The 23,392-nt window shown below is 48.4% G+C and overlaps 2 protein-coding genes across 3 annotated transcripts in view; both read left to right on the top strand.

Annotated features, from left to right (window-relative positions):
• Window positions 1-209, top strand: part of rnf111 (ring finger protein 111) — a 49,972-nt gene extending 49,763 nt beyond the window's left edge. Inside the window, exon 16 of the mRNA XM_031586972.2 lies at window positions 1-209. This exon is cut by the window's left edge and continues 759 nt beyond it. The gene's annotated coding sequence lies outside the window, so the exon portion shown is untranslated.
• A 3,901-nt stretch (window positions 210-4,110) lies between these two features.
• Window positions 4,111-22,916, top strand: sltm (SAFB-like, transcription modulator). Of its 2 annotated transcripts, XM_031587082.2 has the most exons (21): window positions 4,111-4,291; window positions 5,308-5,395; window positions 5,513-5,568; window positions 6,209-6,236; window positions 7,398-7,950; window positions 8,666-8,709; window positions 11,752-11,864; window positions 12,355-12,504; window positions 13,087-13,187; window positions 14,049-14,215; window positions 14,980-15,074; window positions 16,394-16,450; window positions 16,611-16,759; window positions 17,303-17,483; window positions 18,163-18,287; window positions 19,242-19,412; window positions 19,800-20,147; window positions 20,401-20,542; window positions 21,310-21,463; window positions 21,586-21,607; window positions 22,223-22,916. In XM_031587082.2, exons 1-21 carry the CDS (start codon window positions 4,157-4,159, stop codon window positions 22,329-22,331), a joined length of 2,988 nt encoding a protein of 995 aa, XP_031442942.1. In that variant the 5' UTR covers window positions 4,111-4,156; the 3' UTR covers window positions 22,332-22,916. The 2 variants fall into 2 exon arrangements, with proteins under 2 accessions (XP_031442942.1, XP_031442944.1); XM_031587084.2 differs by lacking the exon at window positions 21,586-21,607 and having other exon boundaries at window positions 4,112-4,291; window positions 21,310-21,485.
• Window positions 22,917-23,392: the final 476 nt, after the last annotated feature.

Here is a 23,392-nt window from a genome sequence, read left to right as displayed (position 1 = left end):
GACTCACTCTCTCCGGATCAGTATATTGATTAGTTTCCATGTAGATGATCTGTGATCTGTTAGTTTTCCCTGAGTGATTCATGACATTCCTTTTAGGGAAAAAAAAAGACAAAGACATCTTGTTATAGGGATTGGCTGCTGTCGTAGTGAGCACAACCTCAACCATCCAATCACTTCCCTTCACAGGTAGTGTACACGCCCCCCCCCCCCCCCCCCCCTCACACGCCCCCCGACTGGGTCCCCAGCCCTGCGCACACACACCCCGACTGGGTCCCCAGCCCTGCGCACACGCCCCCCGACTGGGTCCCTCCAACCCTGCGCACACGCCCCCGACTGGGTCCCTCCAACCCTGCGCACACACGCCCCGACTGGGTGCCCAACCCTGCGCACACACGCCCCGACTGGGTCCCTCCAACCCAAGCCCTTCCACCATGGATTTGACATGTCAACACACTTCTTTTATGAAATGTATTTTTGAGGAAAAAGTACGAATGTCACCTTTTCTGTGTTTGACTGTTCCTCTATTTTTTAAATGCAAACGGACTGATGCCCTGATGAGAGTGATTGTGTGTGTGTGTGTGTGTGTGTGTGTGTGTGTGTGTGTGTGTGTGTGTGTGTGTGTGTACGTCTGCGCCCTCGATGCCCCCCTCCCACCCCCGACCCTGTCCGCCATGCCTGAATGAGAGGTCATAGGGTTGTGCCGATTGGTTCCCATGGGAACCCCATCACATGGACACAGACTGATGTCACATGAGCATTGAGCTCGGCCCAGCGAGAGAGGACCCCCCCCACCCCGCCCCACCCCACCACCACCCCGCCCCACCCCACCCCACCCCCCCCCACCCCACCCCACCCCACCCCACCCCACCCCACACCCCACCCCGCCCCGCCCCACCACACCCCACCCCACCCCGCCCCACCCCACCCCACCCCACCCCACGCCCCGCCCCACCCCACCCCACCCCACCCCACACCCCCCACCCCGCCCCACCCCACCCCACCCCACCCCACGCCCCGCCCCACCCACCCCACACCCCACCCCACACCCCCACCCCACCCCACCCCGCCCCGCCCCACCCCGCCCCACCACCACCCCACCCCACCCCACCCCACCCCACCCCGCCCCACCCCAGCATTCTTCCTTCTTGTGCTTTTCATCTGAACTTCATTTTTTCTTTATGAGGACAAACACCCTCATTCAGAGCAGACAGGAGTGGATCCCCCCCTCTCTCTCTCTCTCTCTCTCCTTCTATCCCTCTCTCTCTCTCTCTCTCTCTCTCTCTATCCCTCTCTCTCTCTCTCTCCCTCTCTCACCTTCTATCCCTCTCTCTCTCTCTTTCTCTCTCTCTCTCTCTCTCTCCCTCTCCCCCTCTCTCTCTCTCTCTCTCTCTCTATCCCTCTCTTTCTCTCTCTCTCTCTCTCTCTCTCTCTCTCCCTCTCTCACCTTCTATCCCTCTCTCTCTCTCTCTCTCTCTCTCTCTCTCTCTCTCTCTCTCTCTCTCTGGCCTCCTTTTCTTTAGCTCTGTGGCAGTAGAGACCTCTTCGTCGCCACGGAAACAAAACACTAATGTTATTCTCTAGCTAACTTGCATATACTTGCACATAAGAGACGGGTGTGCTGGGTGGACGGACGAGGGAGCGAGCGCACGCCCTGGCCACGCTAGCAGACCGCTGTGCTGGCCGTGGAGCAGGGGAGAGCGAGCGCTTCTGGCCGTGGATCTCTGGAGCAGGAGAGAGAGAGCGCTTCTGGCCGTGGATCTCTGGAGCAGGAGAGAGCGAGCGAGCGCTTCTGGCCGTGGATCTCTGGAGCAGGAGAGAGCGAGCGAGCGCTTCTGGCCGTGGATCTCTACTTTGGAGTGCTGAGTTGTGAGGAAACGAGGATGCGGTGCGGTGCGGTGCGGTGCGGTGCGGCAGACAGACACGCAAATAAACTGTAATAAATCTGAATGGCGTGATGGAATGCAGTACCGAGGGCTGGTATCCATGCATCCATTGACTCGATGGCCCCCAGGATGGTATTCCGTGGGCTTTATATTAGTTTTAAAATAATGATATTAATAAAAATTAGGTAACTGTTTCTTGTGTCTGGTGTGTGAATTGGAAAGGGTGTGCTTTCATTCCCCTGCTCTTTTTCTCTGTGTCTGTCCTCACATTCACACTGTTGTTTGTATCTGTATTTAAAAGCAGCTGTTTGGACAAGGATGTCCTCTCCCATTCACTAGTCTCAAGTCCACACTACCTTAGCCTTCAGATGAGAATTTTAATTTGAAAAGGGTTTTTTTTTTTTTTTTAGCAATAAGGATTTTGTTCCAAAACTAGCAAGCTAACTACCTTAAAGGCTTGCAAACACCACCAACATCCCAGTTGACACTGATAGAAGCTTGCCAACAACTGGTGTCTTTTGGCAGTTTAGCTGGCAATGTCATGCTGCGACATATTTTCTTCCATTTTTGCAGGGTATTCCAGCCCGGTACACAGAACTACATAGGGCGTATCCTGGATGGCGAAGTGGGAAAGACACAGGTGTTTATCTGTCCTTTCACATAACCATATGCTATCAAAATGAATTTGAGGATGGTACCAAAACTAGTTGCCAATAAAACCATACCTCAAAAAGTGTCAAATTGTTGCATAGTGTTACTTTAAATGCCACCGTCTTCTTGTAGTGTCTACAGACTGCACACGTCGAACATTCAAAGTCACGTTTTATTGTCACACAGCACGACACACAACACCACACATTTGGCGGCGACACAGGACACACACACACGCATGCTGATGAGGTCGCCGGCGAAATTTGCCTTCAGCCCATCCTGGAGTCCTTGTCCTTCCTCAAGGCAGCCAGGAGCAGTGGGCAGCCTTTTTTTTGCCGCCCGGGGACCAGGCCAAGTGTTCAGTCCAATCTTGGTCAGGGACGGACAGGAGAGCGATCTTTTCTGTTCTTTTGCATGTTTTTGTGTTGGGGTTCTATGTGGAGGAAACCCTTGTTAACACGGGGAGAACATGCAAACTCCACACAGAAAGGCCCGGGAGATAGCCCACCTGAGCACTGAAGGCCTGGGGAGAACATGCAAACTCCACACAGAAAGGCCCTGGAGATAGCCCACCTGAGCACTGAAGGCCTGGGGAGAACATGCAAACTCCACACAGAAAGGCCCGGGAGATAGCCCACCTGAGCACCCCCCAGGACCAACAGCGCCCCATGTGGGAATCAAACCCAGGACCTTCTTGCTGTGAGACGGCAGTGCAAGCACCTGAGCCACCGTCACACACACAACAGCAGTTCCTGGTTCTCATGCTTGAGTGGTTGCCTGTAAGATGAGGCCCCCCTATAGTGTGTCTGTGACACGTCGGCACTGAGTCAGGCATATGTGTCTTCCCTGTGTTTGCTCAAGGAGGATCGAGACTGGGTTCGGTAAAGCACGCCATCACAATATGAATTAGAAATGCCTCTATAAATTGATAAGAGTTAATTGATCTGATCAGATCAGGGCGAGTCAGAAGTGAAGCAGTGTGGGTCCTGTAGTCGACAGTGTTGTATCCTGAACTTGCGCCCCATTAAGACACAGAAGCGAGACACACACAGTCACTATAACATACTAACACACAGGGACTGATGTCACATCTTGGACAGCAGCTCAGCTCTGGAACCCAGTCTGGCCCGGTTCTGTTCCAGAGTCAGCTGCGGTCTGGATGATGTCTGGTTGTGTTTTGGGACAGATGGCAGAGCTGTCGGTTGATCATACCCCGTCTTCGCAAAACATCAGAGGCCTGTTGGCAAGACTGTGGCTTGCAAGCCAAACTGAGACCAGTAGGCAGCACGCTGACTGCATGTTCCGAGTGTGGACATCTGAGGAGGAATAGGCAGCCGGCCTGTATCCACCTACAACCTGTCTTCAAGCGTTAGACAGTCCAGGTCTCATCTTGCCTTTGAGTAATTTAACGATTTATAAGCAGTGATTTTTTAATAGTGTCAACTTGAACAAATGAAGATAATCTAAAATGATCATGCAGGTCGAATGGGATCTGAGTGGTTGAAGAAGAACGGGAACGTCAATGATTACGTAGCACGTAAAAAAACGTGCCACCACATCCGGGATATTACTTGTTTGTACAAGCGAGTCTTCTGTGATGTTCACTTGTCGCGGTAGCTAAAATGGCGTCGGGTGCCATTTCGGTGGAGTCGAAGAAAATTGGAGATTTGCGTGTTATTGATTTGAAAACAGAGCTCAAGCGAAGAAATTTTGATGTCACTGGGGTGAAAAATGTTCTTATCGCCAGATTGAAGCAGGTAATGGTAACAAGTTGTAGTATTTATTAATGACGCTATCTAGCACGCTTAGCTAATGCTGCAAGATGTTTTGCTAGCTGGCTAAGTGCTAGCTGGCTTTGCTGCTGCAAATATCCTATGTACTTTGTGTTAATCTTATGAAGGTCATAAACGATTAATGTTGCATAATTTTTCTTTTGTGAGCAAGTTTCACATTAAATCTTATTGCACCAAGTTTGAGTTGTTCAATGTAACGTGAGCTACATAACCAAACATCCGCATAACGTTAGCTGATGTTTAGTTGACCGTTAAAATGGAAGTCTGCAACGCTTAATGCCTCGCTAGATTTTGAATGGTAAAATGCAGACGCTAGTAAAGTTAAGCCGTTGGAGGTTAGCAGCTTGTGGTTCTGTTATCCAGTCATAAGCCTGCTTTATCTCTTGCGTTCCCTGTCGTCACATGCCTATGATTGCGGAATTTCGTGTTTAAATGTATTTTGTAACGTTTTTACTGTGTTGTGTATAACTGTGATTCGCAACATGTTCACCTTAAAGCTAAAACAATGGAAATGAGATGTCAACCCACGTTAGACTAAATAAAAAATGCCATGTTTAAATATTTTGCTGCGGTTAAGAACATGTTATGACTAGTAATTGTGTGGCCTAAATTGTTCATTCAAATAGCTGGTAACGTTAGCATAGCATGCTAACTAGCTACCAGCTAAAGTTACCTGACGTTAACGTGAGCAATGCAGCCTAAAGGTAATTCAGTCGTCAGGTAGACGATTGGATATCCAATCCGCAAATGACTACTCGTCTAAAGGCGCTAAAGTATTCACGTCGGAGCTACCTTTATTATTAAACCAGTAATGTTATAGTTGCATAAATAGATGTCTGAAGTAAGATTATTAATACCAGGCGACTATCACTGAAAAACTAAATCTGATGATGTGACTGTCGGAAGTATTTGATTGCATAAAGGTAATCGTGGTATGTTGTAAAACCTGATCAATTGGTTGTCTGGCCGCTTTTTCACAGGCAATTGAGGACGAAGGGGGCGATCCTGACAACATTGAAATTCCCATCTCTGCTGACACACCAACCCGCAAGGGTGCTAAACCCAAAGGTGAGAAGTTGACCTGACCCAGTGTGGACAACACCTCCATGAACTATAGGGGGAGATGTTAAGGTCTGTGTAATAGCTTTATTTGTGGGAATGTAAGCTTTGCCATCTTTTGAACAGGAAAGAAAGTGGACTCCGACACGGACAACCCTACCGAAGAGGAAGCCTTCAGCAAGGTGAGACAGATGTTGCACATGTGGATTATCAATTCAGTCAGTCCATTACATTTTTCTTTATCCTGTTTTTTGGAATAGGAATATATTTACTTCAAGGTCAAGAACCCTTATTTTGTAGTTACAATGGTATGTGATGTAGGGCTGAACGATTTGGGAAAATAATCTAATTGCGATTTTTTACCAAAATATTGCGATTATATGCGATTTTTTTTTTTATCCTCTTTTTTCCCCAACAAAGCGTAATGAATGAAATTAAATATGACCAACACAATATTAGATACATTTAGTGTAAAATGTTCTTTCCCACATTTTACATTTTAATTTAACTGCTCATTACAGAAACAAGAACAACAAATCGGTGGCTTTGCCACTGTGCATTTTAAGTAATTTAAAAAAAGTCATTTTAAGTATAAACACTAGGCATGCACTTTTTAAACACTGTGTGCAAAATGTACCATCTTAAAAAAAAAAATGATTTTTTTTTTTTTAGACCACGTTTTTTAATCGCGAACGTTGCGGTTAGAAAATCGCGTTCTATCATATCGCGATTAAATCGCAAATGCAATTAATCGTTCAGCCCATATGTGATGTGTATCGGTTGAGGTTCTTGATTTTTTTTCTTTTCTTTTTTTTTTTTCAGGAGACGGAAGAGGAAGAGTCAGAGAAAGGTATGGTTTTGAGTGTCTGGTGTTCTTGGTAACCCGTGGTAACCCTTGATCTGTAGATTTTCAGGTTTGTCTTCCTCCTTGTCTGAATGCCCTTTATCCCCGACGACGCTTATGTCATTGCATCATGCGGATCGACAAGTCACTGCTTTGTCAGGACGCAACATGTTCCCTGAAAGGGACTCTTCACACACATTGTCAGCACTTCACCCAAAGTTGATGCGCTGGACTGGACACTGGGGCTGCGGCACAATGCTCGCCCCCTGAAGTTCACTCCGAGGACAGACGCCTTCAGGCCTCCCAAGGCTACAACACATTTGTTTGGTACATCTCATCAAACCTAGACTACTTGGACAAGTGGTGGAAGAGAACAGCCAAGGTCGTCTGGACACAAATGGAAACTTTAGACTACAGGGCCAGATGTGCCCATAACCACCACCGCCATGGCACAGTTCCAGGACCTCTTGATGTAGCTTCTTCTGCCGCTGACCACTCCCCTGATATCTGACTGCTTCTGAGGAGACGGTGACAGCCCCCGCCCTGGGCTTCAGACTTCCAGGTCAAAGGTCACATGTTCCCCAGAGGAAGGAGTGCCTTGACCTGCCGGTCATGAGACGGTTTTGGATTTCGACCCCAATACACGTCTACCGTCAGGGCATGAGGAGCGCTCAGGAAGGCCCACGCAATGGAAGAAGAAGAGATGACGTCATGGACAGTCATGGGAGGTCAGAGGTCACCGCAGTGGTCAGCATCACAGGACTGCACATTCCACCTTTTTTTCCCCCCTTAAGTGGGCCTCAAGACACCCTACTGCCCCTCATGTGGAGGCCTCTGGACTGAGACCAGGGATGCAGATGAAGGGCAGGCGCCCCCCCATGGCACGGTGTTGATGTGCGCCCCACAGAGATGTGTGGTGGTTTAAGCTGACGTGAAGATGGCTGATCCTCTCCTCTCCTCTTCTCTCCTTCCCCACCACCACCATCTCCACTGAAGACATGTTTGTTCTGTGTGTACCTATGGTGTCTCTCCCCTCCCACCGATGCCATCTAACACTAAACTTGCTTTCTATCCCTTATAGGTCAAAAAAGAGCGAAAAAGAACGCAATGTGAATGTTAAACCATGTTTTTTTCTTGCCATGTTTTATTCCTTGTTAAATCCCTCAGATGTTACTGATACCGATGACGGTACTCGTGACAATTCTAAAGCGCTACCCAGCGAAGACGGCCTCCCAGAGGCGGCCGATAACGCAGAGGAGATGGAAAGCGAAACCCCCGCCGCTGGCGGCTCTCAAGAGGCCGAGGCCGAGCCGGAGACAGAACCCGAGCCTGAGCCGGAGGCCGAGCCTGAGGCCGACGCAGACGATGATAACATATCCGTCACTATCCAGGCCGAAGACGCCATCACCCTTGACGTGGATGGCGATGACCTGCTGGAGACAGGTAAACATGTGAGACTTCCAGATGCCGAGGCAGACAAGGGCAGCGACGAGCTGGAGCCCGCTAGCCAGACGAGCCGCCATCATGAGGAAGAGGCCAAGGCCGAGGCGGCCAAGGACGGCCACAAGGATGGCAAGAAGGACGACGGGCCTAAGCAAGACTCCTCCGGCAAGAAGGAGAGCAGGGAGACCTCGAAGAAAGCCGAAACAGGAGGAGACAAAGAGAAGGATTCTGGGAAGAAAGGCCCCTCGTCCACTGGGGTCGCAGGTCAAGTTAAGAGGTTTGTCTTTCTATGTCAGTTCTTTTTAAAGGTACTACTGCTGCTACTACTACCAAGGTCCAGCTCACTAAGAACCAAACAGCATTGTGGGTAGCGGCAAGATTTTTTTTTTCTTCATTAAAAAAGTTGATTGGTGTACTGCCTGATACCTATTGTTTGGTTATGTTCTTTAATATACATATATTTTTGTTCTTAATCCTATTTTTTCGGAAGTTGGTTAATTGGTGACATTATCCAGGAGATGAAGAGAGAAATCCAGTTCCAGCACCTTTTAAAAATTCCCTTTGGTGTCCCTCGTTCTGGGTCTAAAACGAGCTGTAGTCCCAATGCGATGATGAGGGTTGGGCAGAGTCAAGTGAAGTGAAGTGAAATTTTTGGTTTTTGGCTGAGAAGTTGAACCCACTCACCCCGAGGATTGCATTGATCATGGGCATGTAAATTGGCAGAAAGATCCAGACCCTCTCCCATCTTTATACCCGTGGAAAAGCCAATGAAAAGAAGCCGTTGTGGGAGAAGTCAAGACTATGGGGACCAGATCTTTTCTCATTTTAATACAAATTATTGGCTGACCCAAATGGCAGTTTTTCCTTTTGAATTTTTTCCCCCCACACAGATGTTCTTTAACATGATGATGTAACAGAATGTCCAAAGCGTTCCATAGTGTGGTTCTCATTCCATGTTCTTGCGTGTTGCTTTGGTTCCGTGTGGCTTCTAGCTCCTCCAAGGACAAGGATGGCAAAGCTCCCAAGGATGAGAAAGGTAAGCCACCTGCTCTGAGGTCGGTCATGACATTTAGGTTCCTTTTTCAAAGTTGGTTGAGTACTAGGGCTGAACGATTTGGGGAAACAATCTAATTGCGATTCCCCCCCCCCCCAATATTGTGATTGCGATTTAAATATGCAATTTCTTTTTTATTTTATCCAAAAAAAATTCCCAACAAATCGTAATGAATGATTTCAATATGACCAACACAATATTAGATACATTTAGTGTAAAATATTATTTCCCACAATTTAAATTTGTATTTAACTGCTCATTACAGAATCAAGAACAACAAATCGGTGGCTTTGCCACTGTGCATTTAAGTCATTTAAACAAAGTCATTGTGAGAAACACAAGGCATGCACTTTTTAAACACTGTGTGCAAAATTTACCATCTTAAGAAAGATCACGTTTTTAATCGCGAACGTTGCGGTTATAAAATCGCGTTCTATCATATCGCGTTTAAATCGCAAATGCAATTAATCGTTCAGCCCTATTGAGTACCTGAGTCTTATTAAAACTACTGTAACTACGAGCTTATAATGCAGTTAGCAGTTTAAACCGAGGGGTGAACTAAACACCAGTTAGTAATATCACTTCTGGATTGCTGGATATAGGACTCATCTTCTGTCTCCGTCTCATATCAGGGCATATAGTCTTGAAGGCATGTTATCCAGATGTAGATATTCAGTTGGACCTTGTAGGTTCAACCAACTTATTCACAGCAATTGAAAGTGGCCCAGCCTGTCATTCCAAACCTCTTCATAAGCACACAGGGTTAATCGCTACCTTAATTTGCTTCACAACCTATGTTGATGCAACCGTTGTGTAATCTTGTGCTTAGCATTAGCTGTGTTCATGTTAACATGTTTAACACGTGTTTAACCTATCATAGTGTGTAGGCTGATGCCACTGTGTGTGTGTTCATGTTAGGTTTTTTAACCCGTTGTGTAGCCTAGCCTGTGTTAATGCTAATGTTATGTAGCACAATGCCAATAGTGTTGCTCTGGTTGTGTAGCATGATATCTGTGTTCATTTTAGCGTTGTGTAGCATGATATCGGTATCATCATCATCAATCATTGTTTATTCAGGGAAATTGACTGAGCACAGCTCTTTTACAGCAATGCCCTGATTGAGGGTACAGAATACAGAGGAACAATAAATAGATAAACAAACAGGCAAAATAAATAATAATAAAAAACACATTATACAAAAATAACGTAAGGTAAGAATAAAATCATAGAATTAGTTAAATCAAGAGAACTGAGGCACATCCTGGTTCAGACAAAAACTGGTTTAGCTTCAAGTCTTTTTGCACAGTGTTCCATTTATGGGAAGCAAAGAACTTAAAAGCTATTTTGCCAATATCGGTTTTGATAGGAGGGATTTCAAGGGAGATGAGGCTCTGTGACTGTATTATGACAGATGGACTTGAATTTTAAGAGTGACATGAGAGAATTAGGCAGTTTTCCCACTAAGGCTTTATAAACAAATAAAAGACGATGGCTCTGTCTACTACCGCGCACTTGTGCCATTCAAACACTGACTTTCAGTGCTTAGGGCGTTCACACTGACAGAACCAGCAGAATTCAGGGCACTGAAAGTACCCGGATGGCGCAGTGTGAAACGATGGACACTACTCGCCCTAAACGGGCGCCATCTTGGCTACGTAGAGGAGGAGCCCTTTCGGCAGCTTTTCAGTTTGGAAAGTTGGCTGACTGACGCCTCGCAAATCATTATTGCTGGTTACAATAACTGTGTTATCTGATAGTACAGTGTCTATTTCTCTTAACTTAAAAAAAAATCTAAGCGAGAAAACGCCAAAAGATGCACATTTACATACAAAACACGGCCGTCAGCGGAGTTTGGTCCGCCATCTTTGTTTAAAATGTCCAGTTGGCCTGAAGGCTGGCGCCCAGGTTTATGGGTAAAAGGCTTGCACATTTGCGTCCGTCAGTGTTCCATTTGAGACAACACTAATCAGCGACAGAACGCACTACAGATGGAAGTGCACTGTATTGCAGTGTACTTCGTAAAGTGCGCGGTAGTAGACATAGCTAGTGATTTTCCCTCCTGTCTGCTAGAGGGGACCAACCAACATTCTTGTCTAAGTTACAGTGGTGGGTCCTGAAAGCGTCTCCTGTGACAAAGCGAATAGCACAATGTTATACAGAGTCCATATATCTATGTTGATGCTAGCGTTGTGTAGCGTGTAGCCTCTGTTGATGCTAGCGTTGTGTAGCGTGTAGCCTCTGTTGATGCTAGCGTTGTGTAGCGCGTAGCCTCTGTTGATGCTAGCGTTGTGTAGCGTGTAGCCTCTGTTGATGCTAGCGTTGTGTAGCGTGTAGCCTTTGTTGATACTAGCGTTGTGTAGCGTGTAGCCTCTGTTGATGCTAGCGTTGTGTAGCGTGTAGCCTCTGTTGATGCTAGCGTTGTGTAGCGTGTAGCCTCTGTTGATGCTAGCGTTGTGTAGCGTGTAGCCTCTGTTGATGCTAGCGTTGTTTAGCGTGTAGCCTCTGTTGATGCTAGCGTTGTTTAGCGTGTAGCCTCTGTTGATGCTAGCGTTGTTTAGCGTGTAGCCTCTGTTGATGCTAGCGTTGTTTAGCGTGTAGCCTCTGTTGATGCTAGCGCTGTGTAGCCTCTGTTGATGCTAGCATTGTGTAGTGTGTAGCCCCTGTTGATGCTATCGTTGTGTAGTGTGTAGCCTCTGTTGATGCTATCGTTGTGTTGTGTGATGCCTCTGTTGATGCTAGCGTTGTGTAGCCTCTGTTGATGCTAGCATTGTTTAGCGTGTAGCCTCTGTTGATGCTATCGTTGTGTTGTGTGATGCCTGACTGGTTGTGTTGTGTGATGCCTGACTGGTTGTGTTGTGTGATGCCTGACTGGTTGTGTTGCCTGACTGTTGATGCTAGCGCTGTGTAGCGTGTAGCCTCTGTTGATGCTATCGTTGTGGTGTGTGATGCCTGACTGGTTGTGTTGTGGTGTGTGATGCCTGACTGGTTGTGGTGTGTGATGCCTGACTAGTTGTGTTGTGTCAGGGGGAGCCAGTGGGAGCGGGACTAGTAGCTCCACTCGCAACCTGTGGGTGAGCGGCCTGTCCTCCAACACCAAGGCAGCCGACCTCAAGAACCTCTTTGGCAAATACGGCAAGGTAAGGGCTCCCTCAACCCCCCCACTTACACCTGCACTTTCTATATACTTATCATATCTACACTTCTACCTCAACTGCTGCTAGTCCCGATTCTGTTCATATCACATATCTATTTCTTACTGTACATATATATTTATTCACTTACTCCACTTTACATATGCACATACTCTGCACTTTTTTGCTATTTTGCACTTCTGGTTGGATGCTAAACTGCATTTCGTTGTCTCAGTACTTGTACTCTGTGCAATGACAAAGTTGAATCTAATCTAATCATTTTAGCAATTAAAGCTAAATGCAATTTAGTAAATCTAGTGTATTGTTACTTCACTGTGCCTCGGACAAAAACCTAAAACATTTTTGTCCCTCTTACGTTTCTGTGTGTATACATGTGCGCAGAGTCTTGCCTCCTGTGTGGAACAAATGTTCTAGGAAGATTCCCAAAGATCAGCTAGCAGAAAGTCACATCTGTGTGTGTGTGTGTGTCCCCCAGGTGTTCAGTGCTAAGGTAGTGACCAATGCCCGCAGTCCTGGTTCCAAGTGCTATGGTCTGGTCACCATGTCGTCCAGCGCGGAGGTGTCCAGGTGCATCTCTCACCTGGACCGCACGGAGCTGCACGGGCAGCAGATCTCCGTGGAGAGGGTGAGCATGCGCACACACACACACACACACACACACACACACACGTCACCCAAGGGCCCACACGTCCACATCTCTCTGAGACTTCGTTTCTATGGCATTCAGTTCAGTATCTTGTTTAGTTTAGTGTATATTGAAATATGAGTCCAGATGTCTGACCACTAGTGTCATTAAACACTGCATTCGGTTAACAAACTTTAGTACTTGGCTAGTACTTAAACATTAGTATAAGAGCTTCATGCATGTGTTATCGCATACATTCGCGTTGTCATGTTAATCTTTTATTAAACCTAGCGTATCGATTGTTTAACAGACTGGCCGATTTTAACAAACTGGCCAATAACCGACGTAGCTTCGGGTAGAAGATGTAGCTAATTATCTAGTACTCAAGCATAGGAGCAGAGGTAGCTAATTAGCTAGTACTCAAGCATAGTAGCAGAGTTAGCTAATTAGCTAGTCCTTAAGCATAGTAGCGGAGGTAGCTAATAAGCTAGTACTTAAGCATACTAGCAGAGGTAGCTAATAAGCGCTCCATCTTAAGCGTAGTAGCAGAGTTGGCTAATGAGCGCTCATCTTCCTCCCCAGGTGAAGAGTGATCCGTTCAAGAAGGAGGGTGAAGACAAGAGCAGCTCGGGGAAAACCTCTGGAGACAAGCGCACTGCCACGGGCACTAAGGCCACCAGCAAGTAAGCCCTCGCCCACCCGCCCTCCTCAACGCCAGGCACATGCCCTCACCCACACCCACCATCCTCAACAGCAGGCACATGCCCCCACCCTCGCCCTCGCCCTCGCCCACCCGCCCTCCTCAACGCCAGGCACATGCCCTCGCCCACCCGCCCTCCTCAACGCCAGGCACATGCCCTCGCCCTCACCCACACCCACCCTCCTCAACGCCAGGCACATGCCCTCACCCTCACCCACCCTCCTCAACACCAGGCACATGCCCTCACCCTCGCCCACCCTCCTCAACACCAGGCACATGCCCTCACCCTCACCCTCGCCCTCACCCTCACCCGCCCTCCTCAACACCAGGCACATGCCCTCACCCTCGCCCTCGCCCACCCTCCTCAACAGCAGGCACATGCCCTCGCCCTCACCCTCACCCACACCCACCATCCTCAACACCAGGCACATGCCCTCACCCTCGCCCTCGCCCACCCTCCTCAACAGCAGGCACATGCCCTCGCCCTCACCCTCACCCACACCCACCATCCTCAACACCAGGCACACGCCCTCACCCTCGCCCTCACCCTCACCCACCCTCACCCTCACCCGCCCTCCTCAACACCAGGCACACACACACACCTTTCTCATCAGGAGAAAGACACTTACTAAATAACAAACACACACACCTTTCTCATCAGGAGAAAGACACTTACTAAATAACAAACACACACACCTTTCTCATCAGGAGAAAGACACTAAAGACTAAATAACACCACGAGTATGACCAAATGGAATGTTAATAAGAGAAAATATGGCCAAAGTCCAAACAGAGTGTTAAGTCATATTGTTAAATAAAATGTGCGTGTGTGCTGTCTCCAAAGGACCCAGACATCGACTAAGAAGGATGAGAAGAAGTCGTCTGACAAGCCGTCTGAGAAGGACAGTAAGGACGTCTCTAAGAAGCAGGACTCCAAGAGTGGCAAATCAGACGCACCCTCCTCCAGCTCCACGGCCGACGCCTCCAAGAAGGACGACAAGAAGAAACACGGTAAGCATGACCTCTGGGCCTGTCCTCAAATGACCTCTGGCCCTCTCCTCAAATGACCTCTGGCCCTGTCCTCTCCTCAAATGACCTTTGACCCCTGACCTCTGGGCCTGTCCTCTCCTCAAATGACCTCTGGCCCTCTCCTCTAATGACCTCTGGCCCTGTCCTCTCCTCAAATGACCTCTGACCCCTAACCTCTGGGCCTGTCCTCTCCTCTAATGACCTCTGGCCCTGTCCTCTCCTCTAATGACCTTTGGCCCTGTCCTCTCCTCAAATGACCTCTGGCCCTGTCCTCTCCTCAAATGACCTCTGACCCCTAACCTCTGGGCCTGTCCTCTCCTCTAATGACCTCTGGCCCTGTCCTCTCCTCTAATGACCTCTGGCCCTGTCCTCTCCTCTAATGACCTTTGGCCCTGTCCTCTCCTCAAATGACCTCTGGGCCTGTCCTCTCCTCAAATGACCTCTGACCCCTGACCCCTGGGCCTGTCCTCTCCTCAAATGACCCCTGGGCCTGTCCTCTCCTCTAATGACCTCTGAGCCTCTCCTCTCCTCAAATGACCCCTGGGTCAATTGTACAGAAATGACACCAAGGATGTCTTCAGAATCCCTAATGATAGCTTAGGCACGAGCCAAGGCAGGAGTGAAGAGGCGTGTGTTGTATAGCCTGTCCACTAACAGATGCCCTGGGTGCTAGCTGCTAACCTGGTCCTCTTCTCTCTCTGTGTGTGTGTGTGTGTGTGTGTGTGTGTGTGTGCGTGTGTGCGCAGGAGCCAAGAGCCCCAGTAAGATGGTGGTGATTGACCAGGCCAAAGGGGAGAGTTTCAACATGAGGCCGCCCATGAGACGCGGACGCTTTGACAAGGTACACACACACACACACACACACTGCCCCAAAACTCTTGCATGCTTAAAAGCAGTTAGCCAACAGGGCTAACTGGTGCTGCCCGTCACCTCTGGGTCCAACAGGGCTAACTGGTGCTGGCCTGGTGTCAAGGTGAAGGGCAGGTTAAGCGGTATGAGTCCGGTATGAGCGGTTCAGCACCAAAAGAAGATAACTAGCGACTATCAGATTACCTACATGCTCCCAAATAACCTTAACCGATAATACAAAATGGAGAATCGTTGGAGCTGGTCAACGATGAAGTGAAATCAGAATTCTAATTCATATTTGGGCTAAAAAAGATGTGCAGTGGCAGCTTGATCATGTAGGGGACACTGATCAACCCACACGATTGATCAACCCGCACGATTGATCAAGTAGGGGAGACCGATCAACCCACACGATTGTATTGTACGACTACCAGGGTACGCATCAATTGCAACCCAGGCTTGTTACTTTCTAGAAGCATCAAGTACTTTGAAATAGGCTATGCTAAGGATATGATTTAAAAACATTTGTACCATTTGTATGTTATCTTCTTAATATCCGTCCCCAGTTCTACTCGAGATGCTAGTGGTGCGAGAGTGGACCAGAAGTGGGATGGCTCTAGTGGGGGTCCTAGATCACGCCCTTCCTTTCATCAGTTACATATGCTTTAATAGGGGGGGGGGGGGGGTTGTCTATTAGGGGTGGGAATCTCTTGGCACCTCACGATTCGATTCAGATTCAGAGGTCAACGATTCGATTCGAAACCGATTATCGATTCTAAACCGATTATCGATTATCAATTCTAAACCGATAAAACTCTTATCGATGCATCTCGATTTTTAAAACATTTGAGTTTGCTACTCAGAGTCTCAAATCACTTCCTACTTTGTGTTTGATAATTAAAGAAAATCAACAGATGAATTACCTTCTCCATTTTTTATTAGAGAAAAAGTTTTTCCTTGTCACAATTATGACTTTCAATGAACAATGCAATAATCGATGCAGCTTGCATTTCAACACAAAACGGATATGTAAAAAAAAAACAAAAAAAAAAACGATTTGTTTAAAAAATTGATTATGAACTTTTCTGAATCAAGACAGAATCGCTTTAGAGATATTTTTTTTTTTCCCCCACCCCACCTGTGTGTGGCGGAGGGGGTTCTAAATGGTGTGTGTGCGGAGGAGGGGGTTCTAAATGGTGTGTGTGCGGAGGAGGGGGTTCTAAATGGTGTGTGTGCGGAGGAGGGGGTTCTAAATGGTGTGTGTGCGGAGGAGGGGGTTCTAAATGGTTCCTCTGTTCTTCTCTTCTTCAGCCTGGTGGCTTCCCCAACATGGCGGGGCGTCGGCCCAGATGGTTCATCCCTCCTGAGGTGTGTGTGTGTGTGCGTCTCTCTCTCTCTCTCTCCCCCAAACACCCCACGCCAACAGCAGGGTCGCACACTACAGCAATACATGAACACACAGATGAGAGTGAGGTGCTTTAAATGGTGTGTGTGTGTGTGTGTGTGTGTGTGTGTGTGCGCTCCACAGATGGAGATGATGAAGAACAAGGGCCGTATGTTCCCGGGGGGGAAGGTGGCCACTAACGACATCCTGCCCTTCGACAAGATGAAGGAGCAGAAGATGAGGGAGAGACTCGTCAGACTGGAGCGCTTCCACAGGGCCATGGAGCTGCGCAGGTACACACACACACACACACACACACACACACACACACACTAGAGCTGCGCAGGTACACACACACACTAGAGCTGCGCAGGTACACACACACTCACACACACACACACACACGCACACACACACACACACACACACACACACTCACTCTAGAGCTACACTAGAGCTGCGCAGGTACACACACACACACACACTAGAGCTGCACAGGTACACACACACACACTAGAGCTGCACAGGTACACACACACACACACACACACACACACACACACACTAGAGCTGCACAGGTACACACACACACACACACACACACACACACTAGAGCTGCACAGGTACACACACACACACACACACACACACACACACACACTAGAGCTGCACAGGCACACACACACACACACACACGTAAGCGCACCACCATGACGATGTGCAAACACACCTCAGATCTGTGCAGGTACACACACTTGTACATACTTGTACACCAAATTAACACACCTCTCTGGAATGCCTTTTGACGTGTGTGTGTGTGTGTGTGTGTGTGTCAGGCGGCGTGAGATGGCGGAGCGCGAGAGGCGAGAGCGTGAGCGCATGCGTCTGCTGAGAGAGAGGGAGGAGAGGGAGAACCTCCTGAGAGAGAGACAGCGTCTGGAGGTGGAGAGACAGAAACTGGAGCGAGAACGCATGGAGAGGGAGAGGCTGGAGAGGGAGAGGATCCGCATTGAACAGGTGCGTACACACACTCTTACACACACACACACACACACACACACCTTATGAGGGTGTGACGGACCGAGCCTCGGTTGCCGTCAAAAATGTGGGTTTGGCCCAAAAAGCTCAGAGACAGTGAGGGTTCAAAATATAAAGGTTTAATATCTTTTAAATATCCTGGAGAACTACTAAGCATCTCAATTATAAGATGACAAACAGCAACCGTCTCCAGGCATATCACCTGCTCCGCCTCTAAATGGGGTAGAGTTCAAAACTCAGCAGTCAAAAGGGTCCACAGCGAAACACATACCTGACATGACAAGACTCCCCAAACTAGACAGAACACTGAACATATATACATGGCGGCCAGCACCATTTCCACACACCGGGGTAGACACAAAAACCAAACAATACAAAAATGACAAACCAGACCAAACCAGGTTTGTTAAAAGCCACCTTAGCCAAGTGGTCTGGCCCATACCATTTTAGAAGTCCCCCCCTGCCAATCCAATTGTAATCAGTGGTGTGTGTGTGTGTGTGTGTGTGTGTGTGTGTGTGTGTGCAAACCATGTCTGTTGGGTGCGCTAGTGGTCGCAAATATGGGGCGCACCACGACCGTCACAGAGGGATGTCCACGTTAAGCACACTTGTAGTCTCATGAGCCTTTTCTGCTGTGTGTGTGTGTGTGTGTGTGTAGGAGCGGCGTAAGGAGGCGGAGCGTCTGGCCCGTGAGAGGGAGGAGTTAAGGCGGCAGCAGGAGCAGCTCCGTTACGAACAGGAGAAGAGAAACAACCTGAAGAGGAGCAGAGACGTGGACAACAGGTACACACACTCACACTCACACATCCTCACACTCTCAAACTCACTCTCTCTCTCACACACACACACACACACCACTCACCCTCACACACACACACACTCTCATCCTCACACTAACACACACACTTTTATCCTCACACACACACACACACACTCATCCTCACACACACACACTCACACACACACACTCTCATCCTCACACTAACACACACACTTTTATCCTCACTCACACTCATCTTCACACACACACTCACACTCATCCTCACACACACACACTCCCACACACACTCACACACACTCTCAAACTCACACACACACACACTCATCCTCACACACCATCACACACACACACACACACTCTCTCTCATCCTCACACTCTCTCTCATCCTCACACACACTCTCATCCTCACACACACACACTCTCATCCTCACACACCATCACGCACAATCACTCACACACACACACTCTTATACTCACACACACACACAAACACTCACTCACTCTCATACTCACTCATCCTCACACACACACACACACACACACTCTCTCTCATCCTCACACTCTCACACACACACACACACACACACACACACACACACACACACACACACACACTCACACTCACACTCACACTCACACACACACTCTCATCCTCACACACACACACTCTCATCCTCACACACACACACTCTCACTCACACACTCTCATCCTCACACACACACACTCTCACTCACACACTCTCATCCTCACACACACACACACACACACACACACTCTTCTGCTCTCACCTAGCAGAGAGCAGGTGTCTCCAGCAGGTTCCTTTGATAGGTTCAAACTCTATGACCGTGGGCAGCCAAAGTGACCGCTGATGAGGATTGGTGTAACCAGCTTATTATCTCTGGGTCCGGTTCCTAATCGTGTGTGTGTGTGTGTGTGTGTGTGTGTGTGTGTTCAGGAGGGACGACCCATACTGGAATGGCAGTAAGAAAGTGGCTCCAGAGCCGGAGGGCAGGATGAATCAGGGTTCTGACTACAACCGTCAGCAGAACCGCTTCAACGACTTCACACCACGAGACCGCAATCGCTACCCAGAATCCTCTGCTTCCCAACCCAACACTTTTGACAGGTACGTCACCAGTTGGGGGCGGGGCTTCAACTGACTAGTGCAGGGAAGTGAGCTTAAAGTGTCTGTGTGTGTGTGTGTGTTCACCGTCAGATTAGATTGATTGTATTTTTAGAGAATTTGCAGCTAGTTTGGGATTGTGTGTGTGTGTGTGTGTGTGTGTGTTTTGACTTACTGTGTGTGTGTGATTTGACTTACTGTGTGTGTGTGATTTGACTTACTGTGTGTGTGTGATTTGACTTACTGTGTGTGTGTGTGATTTGACTTACTGTGTGTGTGTGATTTGACTTACTGAGTGTGTGTGTGTGATTTGACTTACTGTGTGTGTGTGTGTGTGTGTGATTTGACTTACTGAGTGAGTGTGTGTAACTGTTGTCCCCTCCCCTGCAGACGTGGCCGTTTTGACAGTGACTCTGATGCTAAGAAGAGTCGCCCTGCACAGCGGCGTGAGGGGTCAGGGTTCGAGCGCTACCCTAAGACCTTCGACCCCGTGAGGCGACCGGAGCCGCCACCCCCTCCTCAGCGGGCGGAGATGCGTGACGGAGATCGCCGCGGCGACCAGCGACGCACAGTCACGCTCCCGGACAGGCCCGCCCCCGGACGAGCCCCGCCCCCTCCCAACCTCTCCCACACCCGCTCCCCACGAGAGCCGGCGCACACACACACACACTCGCACACACACACACACTCCGGCTGGAAGAACGACGGAGGGATGAGCTCCACCAAGGGGGACATGCGGTAAGAGTCTTGTGCCAACGCAGTTAACACACAATTAGAATCACTCTTAGAGAGTGTGTGTGTGTGTGTGTGTGTGTGTGTGTGTGTTGGGGTGGGTGCTGTGGGGTAGGGAGAGGGGTCCACAGTAACAGAAGATTTGCGTGATGGGAGTTTCTTTAGTGAATGTAATGACGTGTTTGTATGACGTGTGTGTGTGTGTGTGTGTGTGTGTGTGTTATGACGTGTGTGTAATGACGTGTGTGTGTGTGTGCAGCGGAGCGGTGCGTATGCGTCCAGAGCGTTCGGGGAGAGACGGTCCAGGTGGCATCCCCATCAGAGGCGCCTCTTCAGCCAGCAGGGGCAGGAGCAGCTTCAGCAGCAGGGACTCCAGTGCACCCATGGGGATGGAGGATCAGGTACACACACACACCCCCCCAACACACCACACACACACCAACACACACACACACCACACACACACGCACACACAAACACACACACTCCACACACACCCACACACACACACTGAACTGGTCTGGACTGTTAAAGGATTAAAGCTGATGCAGATCCAGGGCTCCAAATGGCCACTAGAACATGTTTAGTTCCGTCGCCATGGCGACCCTCCTCCAGGAGAACCCATGTCCTTCATGTCTTCCTCTCCATCGCCATGGTGACCCTCCTCCAGCTGGTATAGTCTGCTGATGTCACCACGTGACCCAGTTCAGCATCACCGCTTGACTGAATGTCCAGAATAGGTTCAAACTAAAAAACAATCTTGCCCATCATTTATGAAATGCTTTAGTCACATTTGAAGGGAAACGACAACAACTCTTTATTTTGCAAATGCACAATAGAGAATTCAGTTCACTGATATTGTTGCCTCAAACATCCCTTTCTAGATCATGTTATTTCTGGGTAATATCACCAGTAAAGAAGGCTACAACATGAGCTACAGGACCAGGGCACAAGAAGCAGAAGCACAGACCCAACTAGATTGAACACACATTCTTTTTAACTTCGAAAACTTTAATTTGGCTCCAAAATACTTGAGGTTTAGTAGCCAATGGCTCCTGAGGGTTTTAGTTGTTCTGGAGCCACCAATATTTCATGAGTGTTTTATTTGAAGTGCTGGAACACTTATGTTTGTGTTTTTGTGTGTGTGTGTGTGTGTGTGTGTGTGTAGCACTTTAGCGGAGGCCGGCAGGTGGTTGTTGAGCGCCACGGACGTGACCCCGCCCCCCGGAAGGACTGGGGCGGAGCCTCTCATGGTGGGGGACACTCCTCCAGCTTCAGCGATGGGCGAAGGATGGCCGACAGCCACACACACACACGGCCTGGCATGATGGCCCCTCACTCCAGGTACACACACACACACACACACACACACACACACACACGGCCTGGCATGATGGCCCCTCACTCCAGGTACACACACACACACACATACACACACGGCCTAGCATGATGGCCCCCCACTCCAGGTACACACACATACACACACGGCCTAGCATGATGGCCCCTCACTCCAGGTACACGCACACACACACACACACACACACACACACACATCCTTACCTGTGTAAAGTGCAGAGTCACATTGTCTCACTCAGCTAGCAGGGTTCCAGCAGTCTTCTGCTTTGGCAGTCATGATATTTAGTAAATGAACTAAAGGCTCAGGGGACGTTCTGATAGGCCAGGCTCTGAATGAATTCATCCCATTGATAGAAAATGGGATTACGCAACAACACTGACCTGGGCTGTAGTTTGCACACTGGATGACTCCACCGTTCTACCATGTGCTGATCAGCAGCTAGCATCATCATCTGAAGGGATGAGTCCAGCTGCTCATGTTGATGCATTTCCCTCTAAAAGTTGCGTTCATAAACTTACAACTTCACAAAAGTACATGTCAGTATTTTATGTGATCTTACAGCATTTTACTGCTTCAACATGAGGCATTCTAAATGTTACTCCTTGCTTACGTGTGTGTGTGTGTGTGTGTGTGTGTGTGTGTGTGTGTGTGTGTGTGTGTGTGTGTGTGTGTGTGTGTGTGTGTGTGTGTGTGTGTGTGTGTGTGTGTGTGTGTGTGTTGACAGTCATTCCTCTACCGGCATGAATCGGATTGTGCAGATCACCAACTCTTCCCTGTCGCCTGGTAACGGCGGCGGCTTCAAGTCCTTCAAAGGAGCCCCGCGCCGCTTCTAGAAGAACGAAGAACGCCGCCCCGATCCACCCCAACGCTGAACTCCACCTCTGTTCCACGCAGTCTTTTATACAAACTGAAGATGAACCTTTTCTTTGTTTTTTAAAAGATGGGGATTTTGCTGTTTTTAAGGTGGGAATTTGGGCAGTAGGTTCTTGTACAGAGTTGTGTGTTCATTTTTTTGTGTTATTTTTGTTATTTTTAATTTCCTTTAATTTTGTTTTGTGTAAATGTAGAGGCAGATACCCTGTGAGTAGAGAACTCCCATCTTCTGCTGTCATGTGAACATCAACCCCGGTGCACAAACACTGACTTGGTTTTTTTTTTTCTTCCGGAAGACGCCTGTACAGCTTTAGTTTTCCTAACGAGTGTTTGTGTGGTTTCCAAACTGCCCCCAGACCGTCGTGTGTGTGAGTGCGTGTGTGAGTGCGTGTGTGAGTGCGTGTGTGAGTGCGTGTGTGTGTGTGTGTGTGTGCGTACGTTAGAGAGAGAGTGTGACTGTGGTCGTTCCCTGATTCTGCTGACCTGTCTCCATAAGCTGCTTTTTGGTCACACTTGGGGGTTGATATTAAACTATTCAACTTGTACACTTTGACCTTTCTGAGCCTCTCTGTTCTCCATCCTCTCCAACTGACCTTTGACCTCAGAGGGTCTCATGTGGGTCCATGTAGAGTAGACCAGGGGTTCCCAACCTTTTCGACTCCGAGGCCCAACTTTTCGTATTTGTAACAGGTCGGGGCCCAACAGACACCCCGCTTATTTTAGCTAATCTATATTCCATTAGGCTAATTGAATATATAATCCATTCATTCTAATTAATAAGCGATTGTTATATGTCACAAAAAGCTACATCAGCACCTGCTACAGGTGGAAGCCTAGAAATGAATACAAGAAAATCTAACTAGATATTGCATCAAAATTGAAAACAACATAAAACCACAGGGCATTTTTAGTCCAAGAGTTTTGAAACAAAGGAACTTAATTGCAGTAGGCCTATTTGTGCACAGCAAATTCTCAATTTTTCGGCTAAACCTTAACTGAGCGCCTCAATTTGATGACGCTG

This window comes from Clupea harengus, chromosome 20 (assembly GCF_900700415.2).
Source record: "Clupea harengus chromosome 20, Ch_v2.0.2, whole genome shotgun sequence".
In the NCBI taxonomy this organism is placed as follows: Eukaryota; Metazoa; Chordata; class Actinopteri; order Clupeiformes; family Clupeidae; genus Clupea; species Clupea harengus.
The sequence above is the reverse complement of the archived record's forward strand: the minus strand, read 5'-3'. Positions and strand labels throughout refer to the sequence as shown.